The following is a 23,038-nucleotide window of genomic DNA, read 5'->3' on the forward strand; positions in this document are numbered from 1 at the left end:
CCTTCACCTCAGGCCTCGTGTAACTACACCAACCCAGGACCTCTCCATCCGGCTCCTTCACCTCAGGCCTCGTGGCCCGTAACTCACCAACCCAGGACCTCTCCATCCGGCTCCTTCACCTCAGGCCTCGGCTACACTCACCCAGGACCTCCCCATCCGGCTCCTTCACCTCAGGCCTCGTGTAACTACACCAACCCAGGACCTCCCCATCCGGCTCCTTCACCTCAGGCCTCGTGTAACTACACCAACCCAGGAGCTCTCCATCCGGCTCCTTCACCTCAGGCCTCATGTAACCACGCCAACCCAGGACCTCCCCATCTGGCTCATTCACCTCAGGCCTCGTGTAACTACACCAACCCAGGAGCTCTCCATCCGGCTCCTTCACCTCAGGCCTCGTGTAACCACGCCAGTACCCAGGAGCTCCCCATCCGGCTCCTTCACCTCAGGCCTCGTGTAACCACGCCAGTACCCAGGAGCTCCCCATCCGGCTCCTTCACCTCAGGCCTCGTGTAACCACGCCAGTGCCCAGGAGCTCCCCATCCGGCTCCTTCACCTCAGGCCTCGTGTAACCACGCCAGTACCCAGGACCTCCACAACCGGCTCCTTCACCTGCGGGATCGTCTGAGGAGTATTTCTGCCTGTAAAAGCCCTTTTGTTGGGGAAAAACTCCCACCCCTGTCCAGTCATGTGAAATCCATAGATTAGGTCCTAAATCATTTATTTAAATTGGCTGATTTCTCAATATGAACTGTCACCCAGGAAAATATTTGTTATTGTTTCATGTTGCGTTCATATTTTTGTTCAGTATACTATGGCTGACCCAGTAAAACAAGACATTACACTGCACCTATCATACTACTATGTCTGACCCTGTCCAACAACACCTATCATACTACTATGGCTGACCCTGTAAACAACACCTATCATACTACTATGACTGACCCTGTCAACAACACCTATCATACTACTATGACTGACCCTGTAAACAACACCTATCATACTACTATGACTGACCCTGTAAAACAACACCTATCATACTACTATGGATGACCCTGTAAAACAACACCTATCATACAACTGACCCTGTAAAACAACACCTATCATACTACTGACCCTGTAAAACAACACCTATCATACTACTATGACTGACCGTAAAACAACACCCATCATACTACTATGACTGACCCTGTAAACAACACCTATCATACTACTATGACTGACCCTGTAAAACAACACCTATCATACTACTATGACCCTGTAAATAACACCTATCATACTACTATGACTGACCCTGTAAAACAACACCTATCATACTACTATGACTGACCCTGTAAAACAACACCTATCATACTACTATGGCTGACCCTGTAAAACAACACCTATCATACTACTATGGCTGACCCTGTAAAACACACCATCATACTACTATGACTGACCCTGTAAAAACAACACCTATCATACTACTATGACTGACCCTGTAAAACAACACCTATCATACTACTATGACTGACCCTGTAAAACAACACCTATCATACTACTATGACTGACCCTGTAAAACAACACCTATCACACTACTGGGACTGACCCTGTAAACAACACCTATCGTACTACTATGACTGACCCTGTAAAACAACACCTATCATACTACTATGACTGACCCTGTAAAACAACACCTACCATACTACTGACCCTGTAAAACAACACCTATCATACTACTATGACTGACCCTGTACAACAACACCTATCATACTACTATGACTGACCCTGTAAAACAACACCTATCATACTACTATGGCTGACCCTGTAAAACAACACCTATCATCCTACTATGACTGACCCTGTAAAACAACACCTATCATACTACTATGACTGACCCTGTAAAACAACACCTATCATACTACTATGACTGACCCTGTAAAACAACACCTATCATACTACTATGGCTGACCCTGTAAAACATCACATTACACTGCACCTATCATACTACTATGACTGACCCTGTAAAACAACACCTATCATACTACTATGACTGACCCTGTAAAACAACACCTATCATACTACTGACCCTGTAAAACAACACCTATCATACTACTATGACTGACCCTGTAAAACAACACCTATCATACTACTATGACTGACCCTGTAAAACAACACCTATCATACTACTATGACTGACCCTGTAAAACAACACCTACCATACTACTATGACTGACCCTGTAAAACAACACCTATCATACTACTATGACTGACCCTGTAAAACAACACCTATCATACTACTATGACTGACCCTGTAAAACAACACCTATCATAAAACTATGACTGACCCTGTAAAACAACACCTATCATACTACTGACCCTGTAAAACAACACCTATCATACTACTATGACTGACACTGTAAAACAACACCTTTCACTGCACCTATCATAGTACTATGACTGACCCTGTAAAACAACACCTATCATACTACTATGACTGACCCTGTAAAACAACACCTATCACACTACTGGGACTGACCCTGTAAACAACACCTATCGTACTACTATGACTGACCCTGTAAAACAACACCTATCATACTACTATGACTGACCCTGTAAAACAACACCTATCATACTACTATGACTGACCCTGTAAAACAACACCTATCATAAAACTATGACTGACCCTGTAAAACAACACCTATCATACTACTGACCCTGTAAAACAACACCTATCATACTACTATGACTGACACTGTAAAACAACACCTTTCACTGCACCTATCATAGTACTATGACTGACCCTGTAAAACAACACCTATCATACTACTATGACTGACCCTGTAAAACAACACCTATCACACTACTGGGACTGACCCTGTAAACAACACCTATCGTACTACTATGACTGACCCTGTAAAACAACACCTATCATACTACTATGACTGACCCTGTACAACAACACCTATCATACTACTATGACTGACCCTGTAAAACAACACCTACCATACTACTATGACTGACCCTGTAAAACAACACCTATCATACTACTATGGCTGACCCTGTAAAACATCACATTACACTGCACCTATCATACTACTATGACTGACCCTGTAAAACAACACCTACCATACTACTGACCCTGTAAACAACACCTATCATACTACTGACCCTGTAAAACAACACCTATCATACTACTATGACTGACCCTGTAAAACAACACCTATCATACTACTATGACTGACCCTGTAAAACAACACCTATCATACTACTATGACTGACCCTGTAAAACAACACCTATCATACTACTATGACTGACCCTGTAAAACAACACCTACCATACTACTGACCCTGTAAAACAACACCTACCATACTACTGACCCTGTAAAACAACACCTATCATACTACTATGACTGACCCTGTAAAACAACACCTATCATACTACTATGACTGACCCTGTACAACAACACCTATCATACTACTATGACTGACCCTGTAAAACAACACCTATCATACTACTATGACTGACCCTGTAAAACAACACCTATCATACTACTATGACTGACCCTGTAAAACAACACCTATCATACTACTATGACTGACCCTGTAAAACAACACCTATCATAAAACTATGACTGACCCTGTAAAACAACACCTATCATACTACTGACCCTGTAAAACAACACCTATCATACTACTATGACTGACACTGTAAAACAACACCTACCATACTACTATGACTGACCCTGTAAAACAACACCTATCATACTACTATGACTGACCCTGTAAAACAACACCTATCATACTACTATGACTGACCCTGTAAAACAACACCTATCATAAAACTATGACTGACCCTGTAAAACAACACCTATCATACTACTGACCCTGTAAAACAACACCTATCATACTACTATGACTGACACTGTAAAACAACACCTTTCACTGCACCTATCATACTACTATGACTGACCCTGTAAAACAACACCTATCATACTACTATGACTGACCCTGTAAAACAACACCTATCATACTACTGACCCTGTAAAACAACACCTATCATACTACTGACCCTGTAAAACAACACCTATCATACTACTATGACTGACCGTGTAAAACAACACCTATCATACTACTATGACTGACCGTGTAAAACAACACCTATCATACTACTATGGCTGACCCTGTAAAACAACACCTATCATACTACTATGACTGACCCTGTAAAACAACACCTATCATACTACTATGACTGACCCTGTAAACAACACCTATCATACTACTATGGCTGACCCTGTAAAACAACACCTATCATACTACTATGACTGACCCTGTAAAACAACACCTATCATACTACTATGACTGACCCTGTAAAACAACACCTATCATACTACTATGACTGACCCTGTAAAACAACACCTATCATACTACTATGGCTGACCCTGTAAAACAACACCTATCATACTACTATGGCTGACCCTGTAAAACAACACCTATCATACTACTATGACTGACCCTGTAAAACAACACCATTCATACTACTATGACTGACCCTGTAAAACAACACCATTCATACTACTACTATGACTGACCCTGTAAAACAACACCATTCATACTACTACTATGACTGACCCTGTAAAACAACACCTATCATACTACTACTATGACTGACCCTGTAAAACAACACCTATCATACTACTATGACTGACCCTGTAAAACAACACCTATCATACTACTACTATGACTGACCCTGTAAAACAACACCTATCATACTACTACTATGACTGACCCTGTAAACAACACCTATCATACTACTACTATGACTGACCCTGTAAAACAACACCTATCATACTACTACTATGACTGACCCTGTAAAACAACACCTATCATACTACTACTATGACTGACCCTGTAAAACAACACCTATCATACTACTACTATGACTGACCCTGTAAAACAACACCTATCATACTACTACTATGACTGACCCTGTAAAACAACACCTATCATACTACTACTATGACTGACCCTGTAAAACAACACCTATCATACTACTACTATGGCTGACCCTGTAAAACAACACCTATCATACTACTATGACTGACCCTGTAAAACAACACCTATCATACTACTATGACTGACCCTGTAAAACAACACCTATCATACTACTATGACTGACCCTGTAAACAACACCTATCATACTAATATGACTGACCCTGTAAAACAACACCTATCATACTACTATGGCTGACCCTGTAAAACAACACCTATCATACTACTATGACTGACCCTGTAAAACAACACCTATCATACTACTATGACTGACCCTGTAAAACAACACCTATCATACTACTACTATGACTGACCCTGTAAAACAACACCTATCATACTACTACTATGACTGACCCTGTAAAACAACACCTATCATACTACTACTATGACTGACCCTGTAAAACAACACCTATCATACTACTATGACTGACCCTGTAAAACAACACCTATCATACTACTATGACTGACCCTGTAAAACAACACCTATCATACTACTGACCCTGTAAAACAACACCTATCATACTACTATGACTGACCGTGTAAAACAACACCTATCATACTACTATGACTGACCCTGTAAAAACAACACCTATCATACTACTATGGCTGACCCTGTAAAACAACACCTATCATACTACTATGACTGACCCTGTAAAACAACACCTATCATACTACTACTATGACTGACCCTGTAAACAACACCTATCATACTACTACTATGACTGACCCTGTAAAACAACACCTATCATACTACTATGACTGACCCTGTAAAACAACACCTATCATAAAACTATGACTGACCCTGTAAAACAACACCTATCATACTACTACTATGACTGACCCTGTAAAACAACACCTATCATACTACTGACCCTGTAAAACAACACCTATCATACTACTATGACTGACCGTGTAAACAACACCTATCATACTACTATGACTGACCGTGTAAAACAACACCTATCATACTACTATGACTGACCGTGTAAAACAACACCTATCATACTACTATGACTGACCGTGTAAAACAACACCTATCATACTACTATGGCTGACCCTGTAAAACAACACCTATCATACTACTATGACTGACCCTGTAAAACAACACCTATCATACTACTACTATGACTGACCCTGTAAAACAACACCTATCATACTACTACTATGACTGACCCTGTAAATAACACCTATCATACTACTACTATGACTGACCCTGTAAAACAACACCTATCATACTACTACTATGACTGACCCTGTAAACAACACCTATCATACTACTACTATGACTGACCCTGTAAAACAACACCTATCATACTACTACTATGACTGACCCTGTAAAACAACACCTATCATACTACTACTATGACTGACCCTGTAAAACAACACCTATCATACTACTACTATGACTGACCCTGTAAAACAACACCTATCATACTACTACGACCCTGTAAAACAACACCTATCATACTACTATGACTGACCCTGTAAAACAACACCTATCATACTACTACTATGACTGACCCTGTAAAACAACACCTATCATACTACTATGACCGACCCTGTAAAACAACACCTATCATACTACTATGACTGACCCTGTAAAACAACACCTATCATACTACTATGACTGACCCTGTAAAACAACACCTATCATACTACTATGACTGACCCTGTAAAACAACACCTATCATACTACTATGACTGACCCTGTAAAACAACACCTATCATACTACTACTATGACTGACCCTGTAAAACAACACCTATCATACTACTACTATGACTGACCCTGTAAAACAACACCTATCATACTACTATGACTGACCCTGTAAAACAACACCTATCATACTACTATGACTGACCCTGTAAAACAACACCTATCATACTACTATGACTGACCCTGTAAAACAACACCTATCATACTACTATGACTGACCCTGTAAAACAACACCTATCATACTACTATGACTGACCCTGTAAAACAACACCTATCATACTACTACTATGACTGACCCTGTAAAACAACACCTATCATACTACTACTATGACTGACCCTGTAAAACAACACCTATCATACTACTACTATGACTGACCCTGTAAAACAACACCTATCATACTACTATGACTGACCCTGTAAAACAACACCATTCATACTACTACTATGACTGACCCTGTAAAACAACACCATTCATACTACTACTATGACTGACCCTGTAAAAACAACATACCTACTATCATACTACTACTACACCTACTGACCCTGTAAAACAACACCTATCATACTACTATGACTGACCCTGTAAAACAACACCTATCATACTACTACTATGACTGACCCTGTAAAACAACACCTATCATACTACTACTATGACTGACCCTGTAAAACAACACCTATCATACTACTGACCCTGTAAAACAACACCTATCATACTACTGACCCTGTAAAACAACACCTATCATACTACTATGGCTGACCCTGTAAAACAACACCTATCATACTACCATGGCTGACCCAGTAAAACAATACATTTCACTGCACCATCCAACGTGTGACAATGAAACCTTTTTGAATTGTATCATACACTCTTTCACATAACACCTGATGTGTCATTGCAGCTGCACCACACTAGGCCTTCCAGCAGGGGGTAGTAAAGTGCTAGCTCTGTCTCAGCTCCACACCAACAACATTACTGATGTAACACTGTCACCTCAGTGAGGAATCTCTACAACGTCGGGGAAAAGGAGGAGAAACGAGGAGGGAACAGGAACATTTCCCAGAAACTGAGGAACCCTCTGACAGACAGACAGAGCGAGACAGAGCGAGAGAGACAGACAGAGCGAGAGAGTGCTGGGAGGAGAGAGGAGCACGGTAACTTACGAGGAGAGGACGATGGCCACTGCGTCATTAATGACACTCTCTCCAAACAGCAGGGCGTAAAGATCCACGTCTGCATGGAGCTCATTGAAGATGGCCAGCACTGTCACTGAAATACACACACACACATTCAAGAGAGAGTTGAGGAGCAACGTGTTGTACCATGACCATCCTTGTAGTGAACTAGGAGGGATGATATGTTAAGGACGGACTGCAGAGGTATGCTCCTGGAGGCCTGTAGAGAGAGCCCTCCACTGGGATGAGGTGGTGAGGAGCTCCAGTGCCTACCTGGGTCAGTGGCAGAGACGATGGCTCCAAAGAAAAGACAGTCTGTGTAGTAGAACTTGTTAGTCAGCTGCCCTATGAACTGCATCAGCTTCACCACTCCATACATCAGGTTTCTGAAGAGAGGAGAGGACTAGAAGAGCTCCATACCAGACATGATCTAAATCAGTCCCAACAGTACGCTGACTCACCCAATGACGAAGCATGAGATAGCTGTTCCTAGGAAGGCATAGGTTATGATGGAGCCCAGGTTCCTGAAGAAGTGTCTCTGGAAAAAAGAGAAGAGGGATATTATAATCGCTAGGCTACATCATAGAATGTAGAGATGTCAGCCAGCCCCACAAGAGGGCCTCGGTGAGCAGGAGAGGGTTGCCTGTCATCTCCCCTCACAAGAGGGCCTCGGTGAGCAGGGGAGAGGGTTGCCTGTCATCTCCCTCACAAGAGGGCCTCGGTGAGCAGGGAGAGGGTTGCCTGTCATCTCCCCTCACAAGAGGGCCTCGGTGAGCAGGGAGAGGGTTGCCTGTCATCTCCCCTCACAAGAGGGCCTCGGTGAGCAGGGAGAGGGTTGCCTGTCATCTCCCCTCACAAGAGGGCCTCGGTGAGCAGGGAGAGGGTTGCCTGTCATCTCCCCTCACAAGAGGGCCTCGGTGAGCAGGGAGAGGGTTGCCTGTCATCTCCCCTCACAAGAGGGCCTCGGTGAGCAGGGAGAGGGTTGCCTGTCATCTCCCCTCACAAGAGGGCCTGGGTGAGCAGGGAGAGGGTTGCCTGTCATCTCCCCTCACAAGAGGGCCTGGGTGAGCAGGGAGAGGGTTGCCTGTCATCTCCCCTCACAAGAGGGCCTGGGTGAGCAGGGAGAGGGTTGCCTGTCATCTCCCCTCACAAGAGGGCCTCGGTGAGCAGGGAGAGGGTTGCCTGTCATCTCCCCTCACAAGAGGGCCTCGGTGAGCAGGGAGAGGGTTGCCTGTCATCTCCCCTCACAAGAGGGCCTCGGTGAGCAGGGAGAGGGTTGCCTGTCATCTCCCCTCACAAGAGGGCCTCGGTGAGCAGGGAGAGGGTTGCCTGTCATCTCCCCTCACAAGAGGGCCTCGGTGAGCAGGGAGAGGGTTGCCTGTCATCTCCCCTCACAAGAGGGCCTCGGTGAGCAGGGAGAGGGTTGCCTGTCATCTCCCCTCACAAGAGGGCCTCGGTGAGCAGGGAGAGGGTTGCCTGTCATCTCCCCTCACAAGAGGGCCTCGGTGAGCAGGGAGAGGGTTGCCTGTCATCTCCCCTCACAAGAGGGCCTCGGTGAGCAGGGAGAGGGTTGCCTGTCATCTCCCCTCACAAGAGGGCCTCGGTGAGCAGGGTTGCCGGACTCCAATCCAGTTGTAGAAACATCTCAAGATGATCAATGGAAACAGGATGCAGCGGAGATCAATTTTGATTCATAGAAAAATATGTAAATACTTAAACACATTAGTTTTCCTGTTTTCGCTTTGTGTGTGTAGATTGATGATATTTTAGAATACTGAAAAAGGGGTCTAAATACATACCGAAGGCACTGTGTGTGTGGGATACATCGTCTAACGAAATGCTTACTTGCAGGTTCTTTCTCAACAAGGCAACAATATAAAATACCACATGCACGCACAGTTAAAAGCCTAGTAGAGTTAGCAGCAGGTGGATGAGCAATATGGATGAAACCTGACCTGGAATGTGAAGCTAACTGAAGCTGGCTAGCATTATAAAAGCCTGAGTAGATCTAGCTTGCTTTGGTACTATACCACTCTGGTTGCTCTATGCTTGATGCTATATCCCTCTGAACCCTGACAGGTGTGGCCCATCTTGAACCCTGACAGGTGTGTCCCATATTGAACCCTGACAGGTGTGTCCCATCTTGAACCCTGACAGGTGTGGCCCATCTTGAACCCTGACAGGTGTGGCCCATCTTGAACCCTGACAGGTGTGTCCCATCTTGAACCCTGACAGGTGTGTCCCATATTGAACCCTGACAGGTGTGGCCCATCTTGAACCCTGACAGGTGTGTCCCATATTGAACCCTGACAGGTGTGTCCCATCTTGAACCCTGACAGGTGTGGCCCATCTTGAACCCTGACAGGTGTGTCCCATCTTGAACCCTGACAGGTGTGGCCCATCTTGAACCCTGACAGGTGTGTCCCATATTGAACCCTGACAGGTGTGGCCCATCTTGAACCCTGACAGGTGTGTCCCATCTTGAACCCTGACAGGTGTGTCCCATCTTGAACCCTGACAGGTGTGGCCCATCTTGAACCCTGACAGGTGTGTCCCATCTTGAACCCTGACAGGTGTGTCCCATCTTGAACCCTGACAGGTGTGTCCCATCTTGAACCCTGACAGGTGTGGCCCATCTTGAACCCTGACAGGTGTGGCCCATCTTGAACCCTGACAGGTGTGTCCCATATTGAACCCTGACAGGTGTGGCCCATCTTGAACCCTGACAGGTGTGGCCCATCTTGAACCCTGACAGGTGTGTCCCATATTGAACCCTGACAGGTGTGGCCCATCTTGAACCCTGACAGGTGTGTCCCATCTTGAACCCTGACAGGTGTGTCCCATCTTGAACCCTGACAGGTGTGTCCCATCTTGAACCCTGACAGGTGTGTCCCATCTTGAACCCTGACAGGTGTGGCCCATCTTGAACCCTGACAGGTGTGGCCCATCTTGAACCCTGACAGGTGTGGCCCATCTTGAACCCTGACAGGTGTGTCCCATCTTGAACCCTGACAGGTGTGGCCCATCTTGAACCCTGACAGGTGTGGCCCATCTTGAACCCTGACAGGTGTGTCCCATATTGAACCCTGACAGGTGTGGCCCATCTTGAACCCTGACAGGTGTGTCCCATCTTGAACCCTGACAGGTGTGTCCCATCTTGAACCCTGACAGGTGTGTCCCATCTTGAACCCTGACAGGTGTGTCCCATCTTGAACCCTGACAGGTGTGTCCCATCTTGAACCCTGACAGGTGTGTCCCATCTTGAACCCTGACAGGTGTGTCCCATCTTGAACCCTGACAGGTGTGGCCCATCTTGAACCCTGACAGGTGTGGCCCATCTTGAACCCTGACAGGTGTGTCCCATCTTGAACCCTGACAGGTGTGGCCCATCTTGAACCCTGACAGGTGTGGCCCATCTTGAACCCTGACAGGTGTGGCCCATCTTGAACCCTGACAGGTGTGTCCCATATTGAACCCTGACAGGTGTGGCCCATATTGAACCCTGACAGGTGTGGCCCATCTTGAACCCTGACAGGTGTGGCCCATCTTGAACCCTGACAGGTGTGTCCCATATTGAACCCTGACAGGTGTGGCCCATCTTGAACCCTGACAGGTGTGGCCCATCTTGAACCCTGACAGGTGTGTCCCATCTTGAACCCTGACAGGTGTGTCCCATCTTGAACCCTGACAGGTGTGTCCCATCTTGAACCCTGACAGGTGTGTCCCATATTGAACCCTGACAGGTGTGGCCCATCTTGAACCCTGACAGGTGTGTCCCATCTTGAACCCTGACAGGTGTGTCCCATCTTGAACCCTGACAGGTGTGTCCCATCTTGAACCCTGACAGGTGTGTCCCATCTTGAACCCTGACAGGTGTGGCCCATCTTGAACCCTGACAGGTGTGGCCCATCTTGAACCCTGACAGGTGTGGCCCATCTTGAACCCTGACAGGTGTGGCCCATCTTGAACCCTGACAGGTGTGTCCCATCTTGAACCCTGACAGGTGTGTCCCATCTTGAACCCTGACAGGTGTGGCCCATCTTGAACCCTGACAGGTGTGTCCCATCTTGAACCCTGACAGGTGTGTCCCATCTTGAACCCTGACAGGTGTGTCCCATCTTGAACCCTGACAGGTGTGGCCCATCTTGAACCCTGACAGGTGTGGCCCATCTTGAACCCTGACAGGTGTGTCCCATCTTGAACCCTGACAGGTGTGTCCCATATTGAACCCTGACAGGTGTGGCCCATCTTGAACCCTGACAGGTGTGTCCCATATTGAACCCTGACAGGTGTGGCCCATATTGAACCCTGACAGGTGTGGCCCATCTTGAACCCTGACAGGTGTGTCCCATCTTGAACCCTGACAGGTGTGGCCCATCTTGAACCCTGACAGGTGTGTCCCATCTTGAACCCTGACAGGTGTGTCCCATATTGAACCCTGACAGGTGTGTCCCATCTTGAACCCTGACAGGTGTGGCCCATCTTGAACCCTGACAGGTGTGTCCCATCTTGAACCCTGACAGGTGTGGCCCATCTTGAACCCTGACAGGTGTGGCCCATCTTGAACCCTGACAGGTGTGGCCCATCTTGAACCCTGACAGGTGTGTCCCATCTTGAACCCTGACAGGTGTGTCCCATCTTGAACCCTGACAGGTGTGGCCCATCTTGAACCCTGACAGGTGTGTCCCATATTGAACCCTGACAGGTGTGGCCCATCTTGAACCCTGACAGGTGTGGCCCATCTTGAACCCTGACAGGTGTGTCCCATATTGAACCCTGACAGGTGTGGCCCATCTTGAACCCTGACAGGTGTGTCCCATCTTGAACCCTGACAGGTGTGTCCCATCTTGAACCCTGACAGGTGTGTCCCATCTTGAACCCTGACAGGTGTGTCCCATCTTGAACCCTGACAGGTGTGTCCCATCTTGAACCCTGACAGGTGTGGCCCATCTTGAACCCTGACAGGTGTGGCCCATCTTGAACCCTGACAGGTGTGGCCCATCTTGAACCCTGACAGGTGTGGCCCATCTTGAACCCTGACAGGTGTGGCCCATCTTGAACCCTGACAGGTGTGGCCCATCTTGAACCCTGACAGGTGTGTCCCATCTTGAACCCTGACAGGTGTGGCCCATCTTGAACCCTGACAGGTGTGGCCCATCTTGAACCCTGACAGGTGTGTCCCATCTTGAACCCTGACAGGTGTGGCCCATCTTGAACCCTGACAGGTGTGTCCCATCTTGAACCCTGACAGGTGTGTCCCATCTTGAACCCTGACAGGTGTGTCCCATCTTGAACCCTGACAGGTGTGTCCCATCTTGAACCCTGACAGGTGTGGCCCATCTTGAACCCTGACAGGTGTGTCCCATCTTGAACCCTGACAGGTGTGTCCCATCTTGAACCCTGACAGGTGTGTCCCATCTTGAACCCTGACAGGTGTGGCCCATCTTGAACCCTGACAGGTGTGGCCCATCTTGAACCCTGACAGGTGTGGCCCATCTTGAACCCTGACAGGTGTGGCCCATCTTGAACCCTGACAGGTGTGGCCCATCTTGAACCCTGACAGGTGTGGCCCATCTTGAACCCTGACAGGTGTGGCCCATCTTGAACCCTGACAGGTGTGGCCCATCTTGAACCCTGACAGGTGTGGCCCATCTTGAACCCTGACAGGTGTGTCCCATCTTGAACCCTGACAGGTGTGGCCCATCTTGAACCCTGACAGGTGTGGCCCATCTTGAACCCTGACAGGTGTGTCCCATCTTGGTAAAAACTCATTTGAGACAAATAAGCTTTATGGAACATTATTCAAATCTTTACATTTCAGCTCATGATACATGAAACCAACACTTTACATGTTGCGTTTATATTGTTGGTTTTAAATAATGTTCTACAGCAATGACTGTGTATAATGGTAGAGTATGTGCCCTTCACAGCAGTCCCACAGGCCAGTATCAGAGAGTACCAGTCTGACATGTGCCCTTCACAGCAGTCCCACAGGCCAGTATCAGAGAGTGCCCTTCACAGCCGTCCCACAGGCCAGTATCAGAGAGTGTCCTTCACAGCAGTCCCACAGGCCAGTATCAGAGAGTGTCCTTCACAGCAGTCCCACAGGCCAGTATCAGAGAGTGTCCTTCACAGCAGTCCCACAGGCCAGTATCAGAGAGTGTCCTTCACAGCAGTCCCACAGGCCAGTATCAGAGAGTGTCCTTCACAGCAGTCCCACAGGCCAGTATCAGAGAGTACCAGTCTGACATGTGCCCTTCACAGCAGTCCCACAGGCCAGTATCAGAGAGTACCAGTCTGACATGTGCCCTTCACAGCAGTCCCACAGGCCAGTATCAGAGAGTGCCCTTCACAGCAGTCCCACAGGCCAGTATCAGAGAGTACCAGTCTGACATGTGCCCTTCACAGCAGTCCCACAGGCCAGTATCAGAGAGTGCCCTTCACAGCAGTCCCACAGGCCAGTATCAGAGAGTGCCCTTCACAGCAGTCCCACAGGCCAGTATCAGAGAGTGTCCTTCACAGCAGTCCCACAGGCCAGTATCAGAGAGTACCAGTCTGACATGTGCCCTTCACAGCAGTCCCACAGGCCAGTATCAGAGAGTACCAGTCTGACATGTGCCCTTCACAGCAGTCCCACAGGCCAGTATCAGAGAGTGCCCTTCACAGCAGTCCCACAGGCCAGTATCAGAGAGTGCCCTTCACAGCAGTCCCACAGGCCAGTATCAGAGAGTGCCCTTCACAGCAGTCCCACAGGCCAGTATCAGAGAGTGCCCTTCACAGCAGTCCCACAGGCCAGTATCAGAGAGTGTCCTTCACAGCAGTCCCACAGGCCAGTATCAGAGAGTGTCCTTCACAGCAGTCCCACAGGCCAGTATCAGAGAGTGTCCTTCACAGCAGTCCCACAGGCCAGTATCAGAGAGTGCCCTTCACAGCAGTCCCACAGGCCAGTATCAGAGAGTGCCCTTCACAGCAGTCCCACAGGCCAGTATCAGAGAGTGTCCTTCACAGCAGTCCCACAGGCCAGTATCAGAGAGTGTCCTTCACAGCAGTCCCACAGGCCAGTATCAGAGAGTGTCCTTCACAGCAGTCCCACAGGCCAGTATCAGAGAGTACCAGTCTGACATGTGTCCTTCACAGCAGTCCCACAGGCCAGTATCAGAGAGTGTCCTTCACAGCAGTCCCACAGGCCAGTATCAGAGAGTGTCCTTCACAGCAGTCCCACAGGCCAGTATCAGAGAGTGTCCTTCACAGCCGTCCCACAGGCCAGTATCAGAGAGTACCAGTCTGACATGTGTAGTGCTCTACTGTTGACCAGGGCCAGTAGGGGTAGTGTTGACCAGGGCCAGTAGGCGTAGTGTTGACCAGGGCCAGTAGGGGTAGTGTTGACCAGGGCCAGTAGGGGTAGTGTTGACCAGGGCCCGTAGGGGTAGTGTTGACCAGGGCCCGTAGGGGTAGTGCTCTACTGTTGACCAGGGCCCATAGGGGTAGTGCTCTACTGTTGACCAGGGCCCATAGGGGTAGTGCTCTACTGTTGACCAGGGCCCATAGGGGTAGTGTTGACCAGGGCCCGTAGGGGTAGTGTTGACCAGGAACAGTAGTGGTAGAGCTCTACTGTTGACCAGGGCCCATAGGGGAGTGCTCTACTGTTGACCAGGGCCCATAGGGGTAGAGCTCTACTGTTGACCAGGGCCCATAGGGGTAGAGCTCTACTGTTGACCAGGGCCCATAGGGGTAGAGCTCTACTGTTGACCAGGGCCCATAGGGGTAGAGCTCTACTGTTGACCAGGGCCCATAGGGGTAGAGCTCTACTGTTGACCAGGGCCCATAGGGGTAGAGCTCTACTGTTGACCAGGGCCCATAGGGGTAGAGCTCTACTGTTGACCAGGGCCCATAGGGGTAGAGCTCTACTGTTGACCAGGGCCCATAGGGGTAGAGCTCTACTGTTGACCAGGGCCCATAGGGGTAGAGCTCTACTGTTGACCAGGGCCCATAGGGGTAGAGCTCTACTGTTGACCAGGGCCCATAGGGGTAGAGCTCTACTGTTGACCAGGGCCCATAGGGGTAGAGCTCTACTGTTGACCAGGGCCCATAGGGGTAGTGCTCTACTGTTGACCAGGGCCCATAGAGGTAGTGCTCTACTGTTGACCAGGGCCCATAGAGGTAGTGCTCTACTGTTGACCAGGGCCCATAGGGGTAGTGTTGACCAGGGCCAGTAGGGGTAGTGTTGACCAGGGCCAGTAGGGGTAGTGTTGACCAGGGCCAGTAGGGGTAGTGTTGACCAGGGCCAGTAGGGGTAGTGTTGACCAGGGCCAGTAGGGGTAGTGTTGACCAGGGCCAGTAGGGGTAGTGTTGACCAGGGCCAGTAGGGGTAGTGTTGACCAGGGCCAGTAGGGGTAGTGTTGACCAGGGCCAGTAGGGGTAGTGTTGACCAGGGCCAGTAGGGGTAGTGTTGACCAGGGCCAGTAGGGGTAGTGTTGACCAGGGCCAGTAGGGGTAGTGTTGACCAGGGCCAGTAGGGGTAGTGTTGACCAGGGCCAGTAGGGGTAGTGTTGACCAGGGCCAGTAGGGGTAGTGTTGACCAGGGCCAGTAGGGGTAGTGTTGACCAGGGCCCGTAGGGGTAGTGTTGACCAGGGCCCGTAGGGGTAGAGCTCTACCGTTGACCAGGGCCCATAGGGGTAGAGCTCTACCGTTGACCAGGGCCCATAGGGGTAGAGCTCTACCGTTGACCAGGGCCCATAGGGGTAGAGCTCTACCGTTGACCAGGGCCCATAGGGGTAGAGCTCTACCGTTGACCAGGGCCCATAGGGGTAGTGTTGACCAGGGCCCATAGGGGTAGAGCTCTACCGTTGACCAGGGCCCATAGGGGTAGAGCTCTACCGTTGACCAGGGCCCATAGGGGTAGAGCTCTACCGTTGACCAGGGCCCATAGGGGTAGAGCTCTACCGTGGACCAGGGCCCATAGGGGTAGAGCTCTACTGTTGACCAGGGCCCATAGGGGTAGTGTTGACCAGGGCCCATAGGGGTAGTGTTGACCAGGGCCCATAGGGGTAGTGTTGACCAGGGCCAGTAGGGGTAGTGTTGACCAGGGCCAGTAGGGGTAGTGTTGACCAGGGCCAGTAGGGGTAGTGTTGACCAGGGCCAGTAGGGGTAGTGTTGACCAGGGCCAGTAGGGGTAGTGTTGACCAGGGCCAGTAGGGGTAGTGTTGACCAGGGCCAGTAGGGGTAGTGTTGACCAGGGCCAGTAGGGGTAGTGTTGACCAGGGCCAGTAGGGGTAGTGTTGACCAGGGCCAGTAGGGGTAGTGCTCTACTGTTGACCAGGGCCCATAGGGGTAGTGTTGACCAGGGCCCATAGGGGTAGAGCTCTACTGTTGACCAGGGCCAGTAGGGGTAGTGTTGACCAGGGCCAGTAGGGGTAGTGTTGACCAGGGCCAGTAGGGGTAGTGTTGACCAGGGCCAGTAGGGGTAGTGTTGACCAGGGCCAGTAGGGGTAGTGTTGACCAGGGCCAGTAGGGGTAGTGTTGACCAGGGCCAGTAGGGGTAGTGTTGACCAGGGCCAGTAGGGGTAGTGTTGACCAGGGCCAGTAGGGGTAGTGTTGACTAGGGCCAGTAGGGGTAGTGTTGACCAGGGCCAGTAGGGGTACTGTTGACCAGGGCCAGTAGGGGTAGAGGTCTACTGTTGACCAGGGCCAGTAGGGGTAGAGGTCTACTGTTGACCAGGGCCAGTAGGAGTAGAGGTCTACTGTTGACCAGGGCCAGTAGGGGTAGAGGTCTACTGTTGACCAGGGCCAGTAGGGGTAGTGTTGACCAGGGCCAGTAGGGGTAGTGTTGACCAGGCCCATAGAGCTCTATTTAGGGAATAGGGTGCCATTTGGGATGCAGACAAAGACATGTGGTCTCGACTTCCTCCCAGAAGGGCGATACTCTAAAAGGCTGGCCAATGAGAGGGCTCCCCTGTCTACAGTATGTCCAATCAGAGATCTCGTTGTTGCAGCAGATCAGCCCATTCTGAACCACAGTAGATGACCAGATCATGTTGAGCGCCTTGCTACAGTAGTTAACCCTTTAATATCCGTAACAATGTCCTGAGTCAACTGAACACTGTTGCGATGTTGAGAAACCTGGACAGTTCTTACATGCTACTACCTAGGAGACTGGCCAATCTGAAGTCAGAAATTACACCAGAATAACATGTCAAGTGTTCCCGAGTGACGCAGCGGTCTAAGGCACTGCATCTCAGTGCTTGAGGCTCTGGTTCGATCACGGGCTGTATCACAACCGGCCGTGATCGGGAGTCCCATAGGGCGGCGCACAATTTTCCCAGCGTCGTCCGGGTTAGGGGAGGGTTTGGCCGGGGTAGGGGAGGGTTTGGCCGGGGTAGGGGAGGGTTTGGCCGGGTTAGGGAGGGTTTGGCCGGGTTAGGGAGGGTTTGGCCGGGGTAGGGGAGGGTTTGGCCGGGGTAGGGGAGGATTTGGCCGGGGTAGGGGAGGATTTGGCCGGGGTATGCAGTCATTGTAAAATAAGAATGTGTTCTTAACCGACTTGCCTAGTTAAATAAAAAGGTTTAAAAAAATACAAAATACAAAATGTTAAAGCTGTCACTCACCTTTTTGAGACTATATCCAGCATGGAAAATGATTGGAGGTAGCAGTATATTGAAGAATACTTCAGGGTCAAAGGTAACCTGTACATTTAGGAGAAAAACATTTTTAGATTGATCTGTTGCTATTAGCCAGCTAATACACTGCTGAGATGCAGGCTGATGACAAAGAGGTTACATTGTAAAGCACCGCCAACAAGGGCTGCTTGTGATCAAATACTTAGCGAGCCAGGACTGTACACAACCACAGATTCAGGATGCAGAGACTGACATGAAAATAGGACTGGATACTGGGAAATGTTTTCAGGATGCCTTTCCACAAGTTCAGTTGTGTTTAGTCAGTAGTTGGGGAGGGGGGTTATACAGTTCAGTTGTGTTTAGTCAGTAGTTGGGGGGTTAAACAGTTCAGTTGTGTTTAGTCAGTAGTTGGGGGGGGTTGTACAGTTCAGTTGTGTTTAGTCAGTAGTTAGGGGGTTAAACAGTTCAGTTGTGTTTAGTCAGTAGTTGGGGGGTTATACAGTTCAGTTGTGTTTAGTCAGTAGTTTAGGGGTTATACAGTTCAGTTGTGTTTAGTCAGTAGTTGGGGGGTTATACAGTTCAGTTGTGTTTAGTCAGTAGTTTAGGGGTTATACAGTTCAGTTGTGTTTAGGTTATACAGTTCAGTTGTGTTTAGTCAGTAGTTGGGGGGGGTTATACAGTTAAGGTGTGTTTAGTCAGTAGTTGGGGGGTTATACAGTTCAGTTGTGTTTAGTCAGTAGTTAGGGGGGTTATACAGTTAAGGTGTGTTTAGTCAGTAGTTTGACAGTAGTTGGGGGTTATACAGTTAAGGTGTGTTTAGTCAGTAGTTAGGGGGTTATACAGTTAAGGTGTGTTTAGTCAGTAGTTGGGGGGTTATACAGTTAAGGTGTGTCTAGTCAGTAGTTTAGGGGTTATCATAACTATATTATTGTGCAGCATACCATTCTGTTCCAACATAGTGTGTGTGTGATTGTTACCTTACGCAGCATGTCATTCTGCTCCACGTTGTGTATCTCCCTGGAGTTGATCTCTCCTTTCAGCGTGTACTCAAAGAACTTCCCACTGACATTCAGTAGGAGCGTACCGACTGGCCCCTCCTCAAGAGAACAGCTGGGAGGAGTTTTTTGTGGTAGCTGGTGGCTGGGATTCCATAACGCAGGATCACACCTACCAACAGTCCTGGGAAGGAGAGAGAGAGAGGGCGAGAGAGAGAGAGATACTGAGGATAGAATATCTTCACACTGCCAAAATTTCTTAAACCTCGTTAGAGGCGGCTTATGGTCGTGAAATTGACATTCAATTCTCTGGCAACCGTTTTGGTGGACATTCCTGCACTCATCATGCCAATTGCACAAATCCCTCAAAACATCTTTGGCATTGTGTTGTGTGACGCCTTTTATTGTCCCCAGCACAAGGTGCACCTGTGTAATGATCATGCTGTTTAATCAGCTTCTTGCCACACCTGTCAGGTGGATGGATTATCTTGGCAAAGGAGGAATGCTCACTAACAGAGAGGGAAACTAATTTGAGCACAACATTTGAGAGAAATAATCATTTTGGGCATATGGAACATTTCTGGGATATTTTATTTCAGCTTATTATTATTAATATTATTACAACTACATTATTATTACTAGCTACATTATTACTATTATTATTAGCTACATTATTTTATCCACATTATTATTACTACTACTACTACTACATTATTATTACTAGCTACATTATTATTATTACTAGCTACATTATTATTACTGCTAGCTACATTATTACTGCTAGCTACATTATTACTGCTAGCTACATTATTATTATTGCTAGCTACATTATTATTATTGCTAGCTACATTTATTATTACTAGCTACATTATTACTGCAAGCTACATTATTACTGCGAGCTACATTATTACTGCTAGCTACATTATTATTATTGCTAGCTACATTATTATTATTGCTAGCTACATTATTATTATTGCTAGCTACATTATTATTATTGCTAGCTACATTATTATTATTGCTAGCTACATTATTATTATTACTAGCTACATTATTACTGCAAGCTACATTATTACTGCTAGCTACATTATTACTATTGCATGTATTATTACTAGCTACATTATTATTATTATTATTATTATTATTATTACTAGCTACATTATTACTAGCTACATTATTATTATTATTATTATTATTATTATTATTATTATTATTATTACTACTAGCTACATTATTACTAGCTACATTATTATTATTATTATTACTAGCTACATTATTATTGTATTTATTATTACTAGCTACATTATTGTATTTATTATTACTAGCTACATTGTATTTATTATTACTAGCTACATTATTATTATTATTACTATTACTAGCCTCATTATTATTATTACTAGCTACATTATTATTATTATTACTAGCTACATTATTATTGTATTTATTATTACTAGCTACATTGTATTTATTATTACTAGCTACATTATTATTATTACTAGCCTCATTATTATTATTACTAGCTACATTATTATTATTATTATTATTATTATTATTATTATTATTACTATTACTAGCCTCATTATTATTATTACTAGCTACATTATTATTATTATTATTATTATTATTATTATTATTATTATTATTATTATTATTACTAGCTACATTATTATTATTATTATAATTGTATTTTTTATTATTACTAGCTACATTATTATTACTGCTTAAGTCAGTATTAGGACATTAGCATAGAGTCAGTCATGTCTCAGCAACACACGGCAGCTGCGTCTGTCTGTCCTCCCGCTAAGACCAGCCGGGACGGTGTGCAGAGCATCTCAAAGAGGGCCAGGCTCACACACAGACTACACAGAGAGATCGACGGACAGATTCTGGTCCTCTAGGCAACGCCAGCAGGCTGTGGCAACCTCCTACTCATGACACCGAAGAGGCATATGCCATGTGAAATGGTTTCTAACTGACAACATGTGTTATTATCCTGCAACATGGTGCTTGACAACGACTGAAATAGAATATTGGCTAAAATTACCACCAGCACCTATCAGGCACTCAAGCAGTAGAAAATTGGATGTCCCGAACTCCGTTAGTTCCTGACTAAATAAAGCACCAATATTGTTCCTATGTCCACATAAGGATGCTATCACAGAACAGACTACAATTCACCTACAAATAGGCTTAGCAATGAGAGATTAGATGGAATTTTAACATTCAAATGAAGGGTATAACAGGTGACTTTCATGAGGTTTGGGTGCCTTGTATTGAACACAGTAAGACAGAAGGTGTAACTCTTAGGATGCTATGGCCTGGCCCTGGGGCTCTACCATCCTGTGGATTGTCACTGGCCCTGGGGCTCTACCATCCTGTGGATTGTCACTGGCCCTGGGGCTCTACCGTCCGTCCTGTGGATTGTCCTGTGGATGGTCACTGGCCCTGAGGCTCTACCATCCTGTGGATGGTCACTGGCCCTGGGGCTCTACCGTCCGTCCTGTGGATTGTCACTGTCCCTGGGGCTCTACCGTCCGTCCTGTGGATTGTCACTGTCCCTGGGGCTCTACCGTCCGTCCTGTGGATTGTCACTGTCCCTGGGGCTCTACCGTCCATCCTGTGGATTGTCACTGTCCCTGGGGCTCTAGCGTCCGTCCTGTGGATCGTCACTGTCCCTGGGGCTCTACCGTCCGTCCTGTGGATCGTCACTGTCCCTGGGGCTCTACCGTCCGTCCTGTGGATCGTCACTGTCCCTGGGGCTCTACCGTCCGTCCTGTGGATCGTCACTGTCCCTGGGGCTCTACCGTCCCTCATGTGGATTGTCACTGTCCCTGGGGCTCTACCGTCCTGTGGATTGTCACTGTCCCTGGGGCTCTACCGTCCATGTGGATTGTCACTGTCCCTGGGGCTCTACCGTCCGTCCTGTGGATCGTCACTGTCCCTGGGGCTCTACCGTCCCTCATGTGGATTGTCACTGTCCCTGGGGCTCTACCGTCCTGTGGATTGTCACTGTCCCTGGGGCTCTACCGTCCATCATGTGGATTGTCACTGTCCCTGGGGCTCTACCATCCTGTGGATTGTCACTGTCACTAGGGCTCTACTGTCCTGTGGAAGAAAAAATATATATACTCTGGGCACACTGCCTGCCCATCAAGACATCTACAGCATCTTATGTCACAGAAAGGCCAGGAAGATCAAGGACCCCAACCACCCGAGCCACGGCGTGTTCACCCCGCTACCATCCATGAGGCGAGGTCAGTACAAGTGCATCAAAGCTGGGACCGAGAGACTGAAAAACAGCTTGTATCTCCTTCTCATCAGACTGTTATACAGCCACTATTAGCCTGCCTCTGCCCTGAACTAGCCGGCTACCACCCGGTACTCTACCCTGCACTTTAGAAACTGTTGCCCTATGTACACAGACATTGAACACTGGTCACTTTAATAATGTTTACATTCTGTTTAACCCACTGTATAATGTATATACTGTATTCGAGTCATGGTTCATCCTAC

The 23,038-nt window shown here is 47.5% G+C and overlaps 1 protein-coding gene and 1 long non-coding RNA gene across 6 annotated transcripts in view; both read right to left on the reverse strand.

The window, feature by feature from the left end:
- slc9a7 (solute carrier family 9 member 7) overlaps positions 1-23,038 on the reverse strand; it is a 176,962-nt gene that overhangs the window by 148,740 nt on the left and 5,184 nt on the right. The window contains exons 2-5 of one of the 5 annotated variants that reach the window (XM_052475745.1): positions 19,511-19,712; positions 18,522-18,599; positions 8,378-8,454; positions 8,190-8,302 (exon numbers count right to left, since the gene is read on the reverse strand). The exons of 1 other annotated variant lie outside the window; for it this stretch is intronic. In XM_052475745.1, the coding sequence (XP_052331705.1) occupies positions 8,190-8,302; positions 8,378-8,454; positions 18,522-18,599; positions 19,511-19,522 (280 nt within the window). In that variant the 5' untranslated portion in view covers positions 19,523-19,712. The remainder of the gene's footprint in view (positions 1-8,189; positions 8,303-8,377; positions 8,455-18,521; positions 18,600-19,510; positions 19,713-23,038) is intronic. 3 more of the 5 variants (XM_052475748.1, XM_052475747.1, XM_052475746.1) reach the window with 3 other exon arrangements.
- On the reverse strand, positions 2,540-4,502 carry LOC127910780 (uncharacterized). The gene is made up of 3 exons (XR_008076188.1): positions 4,248-4,502; positions 3,373-3,557; positions 2,540-2,708 (listed from the first exon to the last, which is right to left on the reverse strand). It is a non-coding gene; the product is annotated as an uncharacterized LOC127910780 (long non-coding RNA).

The sequence above is a fragment of the Oncorhynchus keta genome, chromosome 22 (assembly GCF_023373465.1).
Source record: "Oncorhynchus keta strain PuntledgeMale-10-30-2019 chromosome 22, Oket_V2, whole genome shotgun sequence".
Taxonomy (NCBI): domain Eukaryota; kingdom Metazoa; phylum Chordata; class Actinopteri; order Salmoniformes; family Salmonidae; genus Oncorhynchus; species Oncorhynchus keta.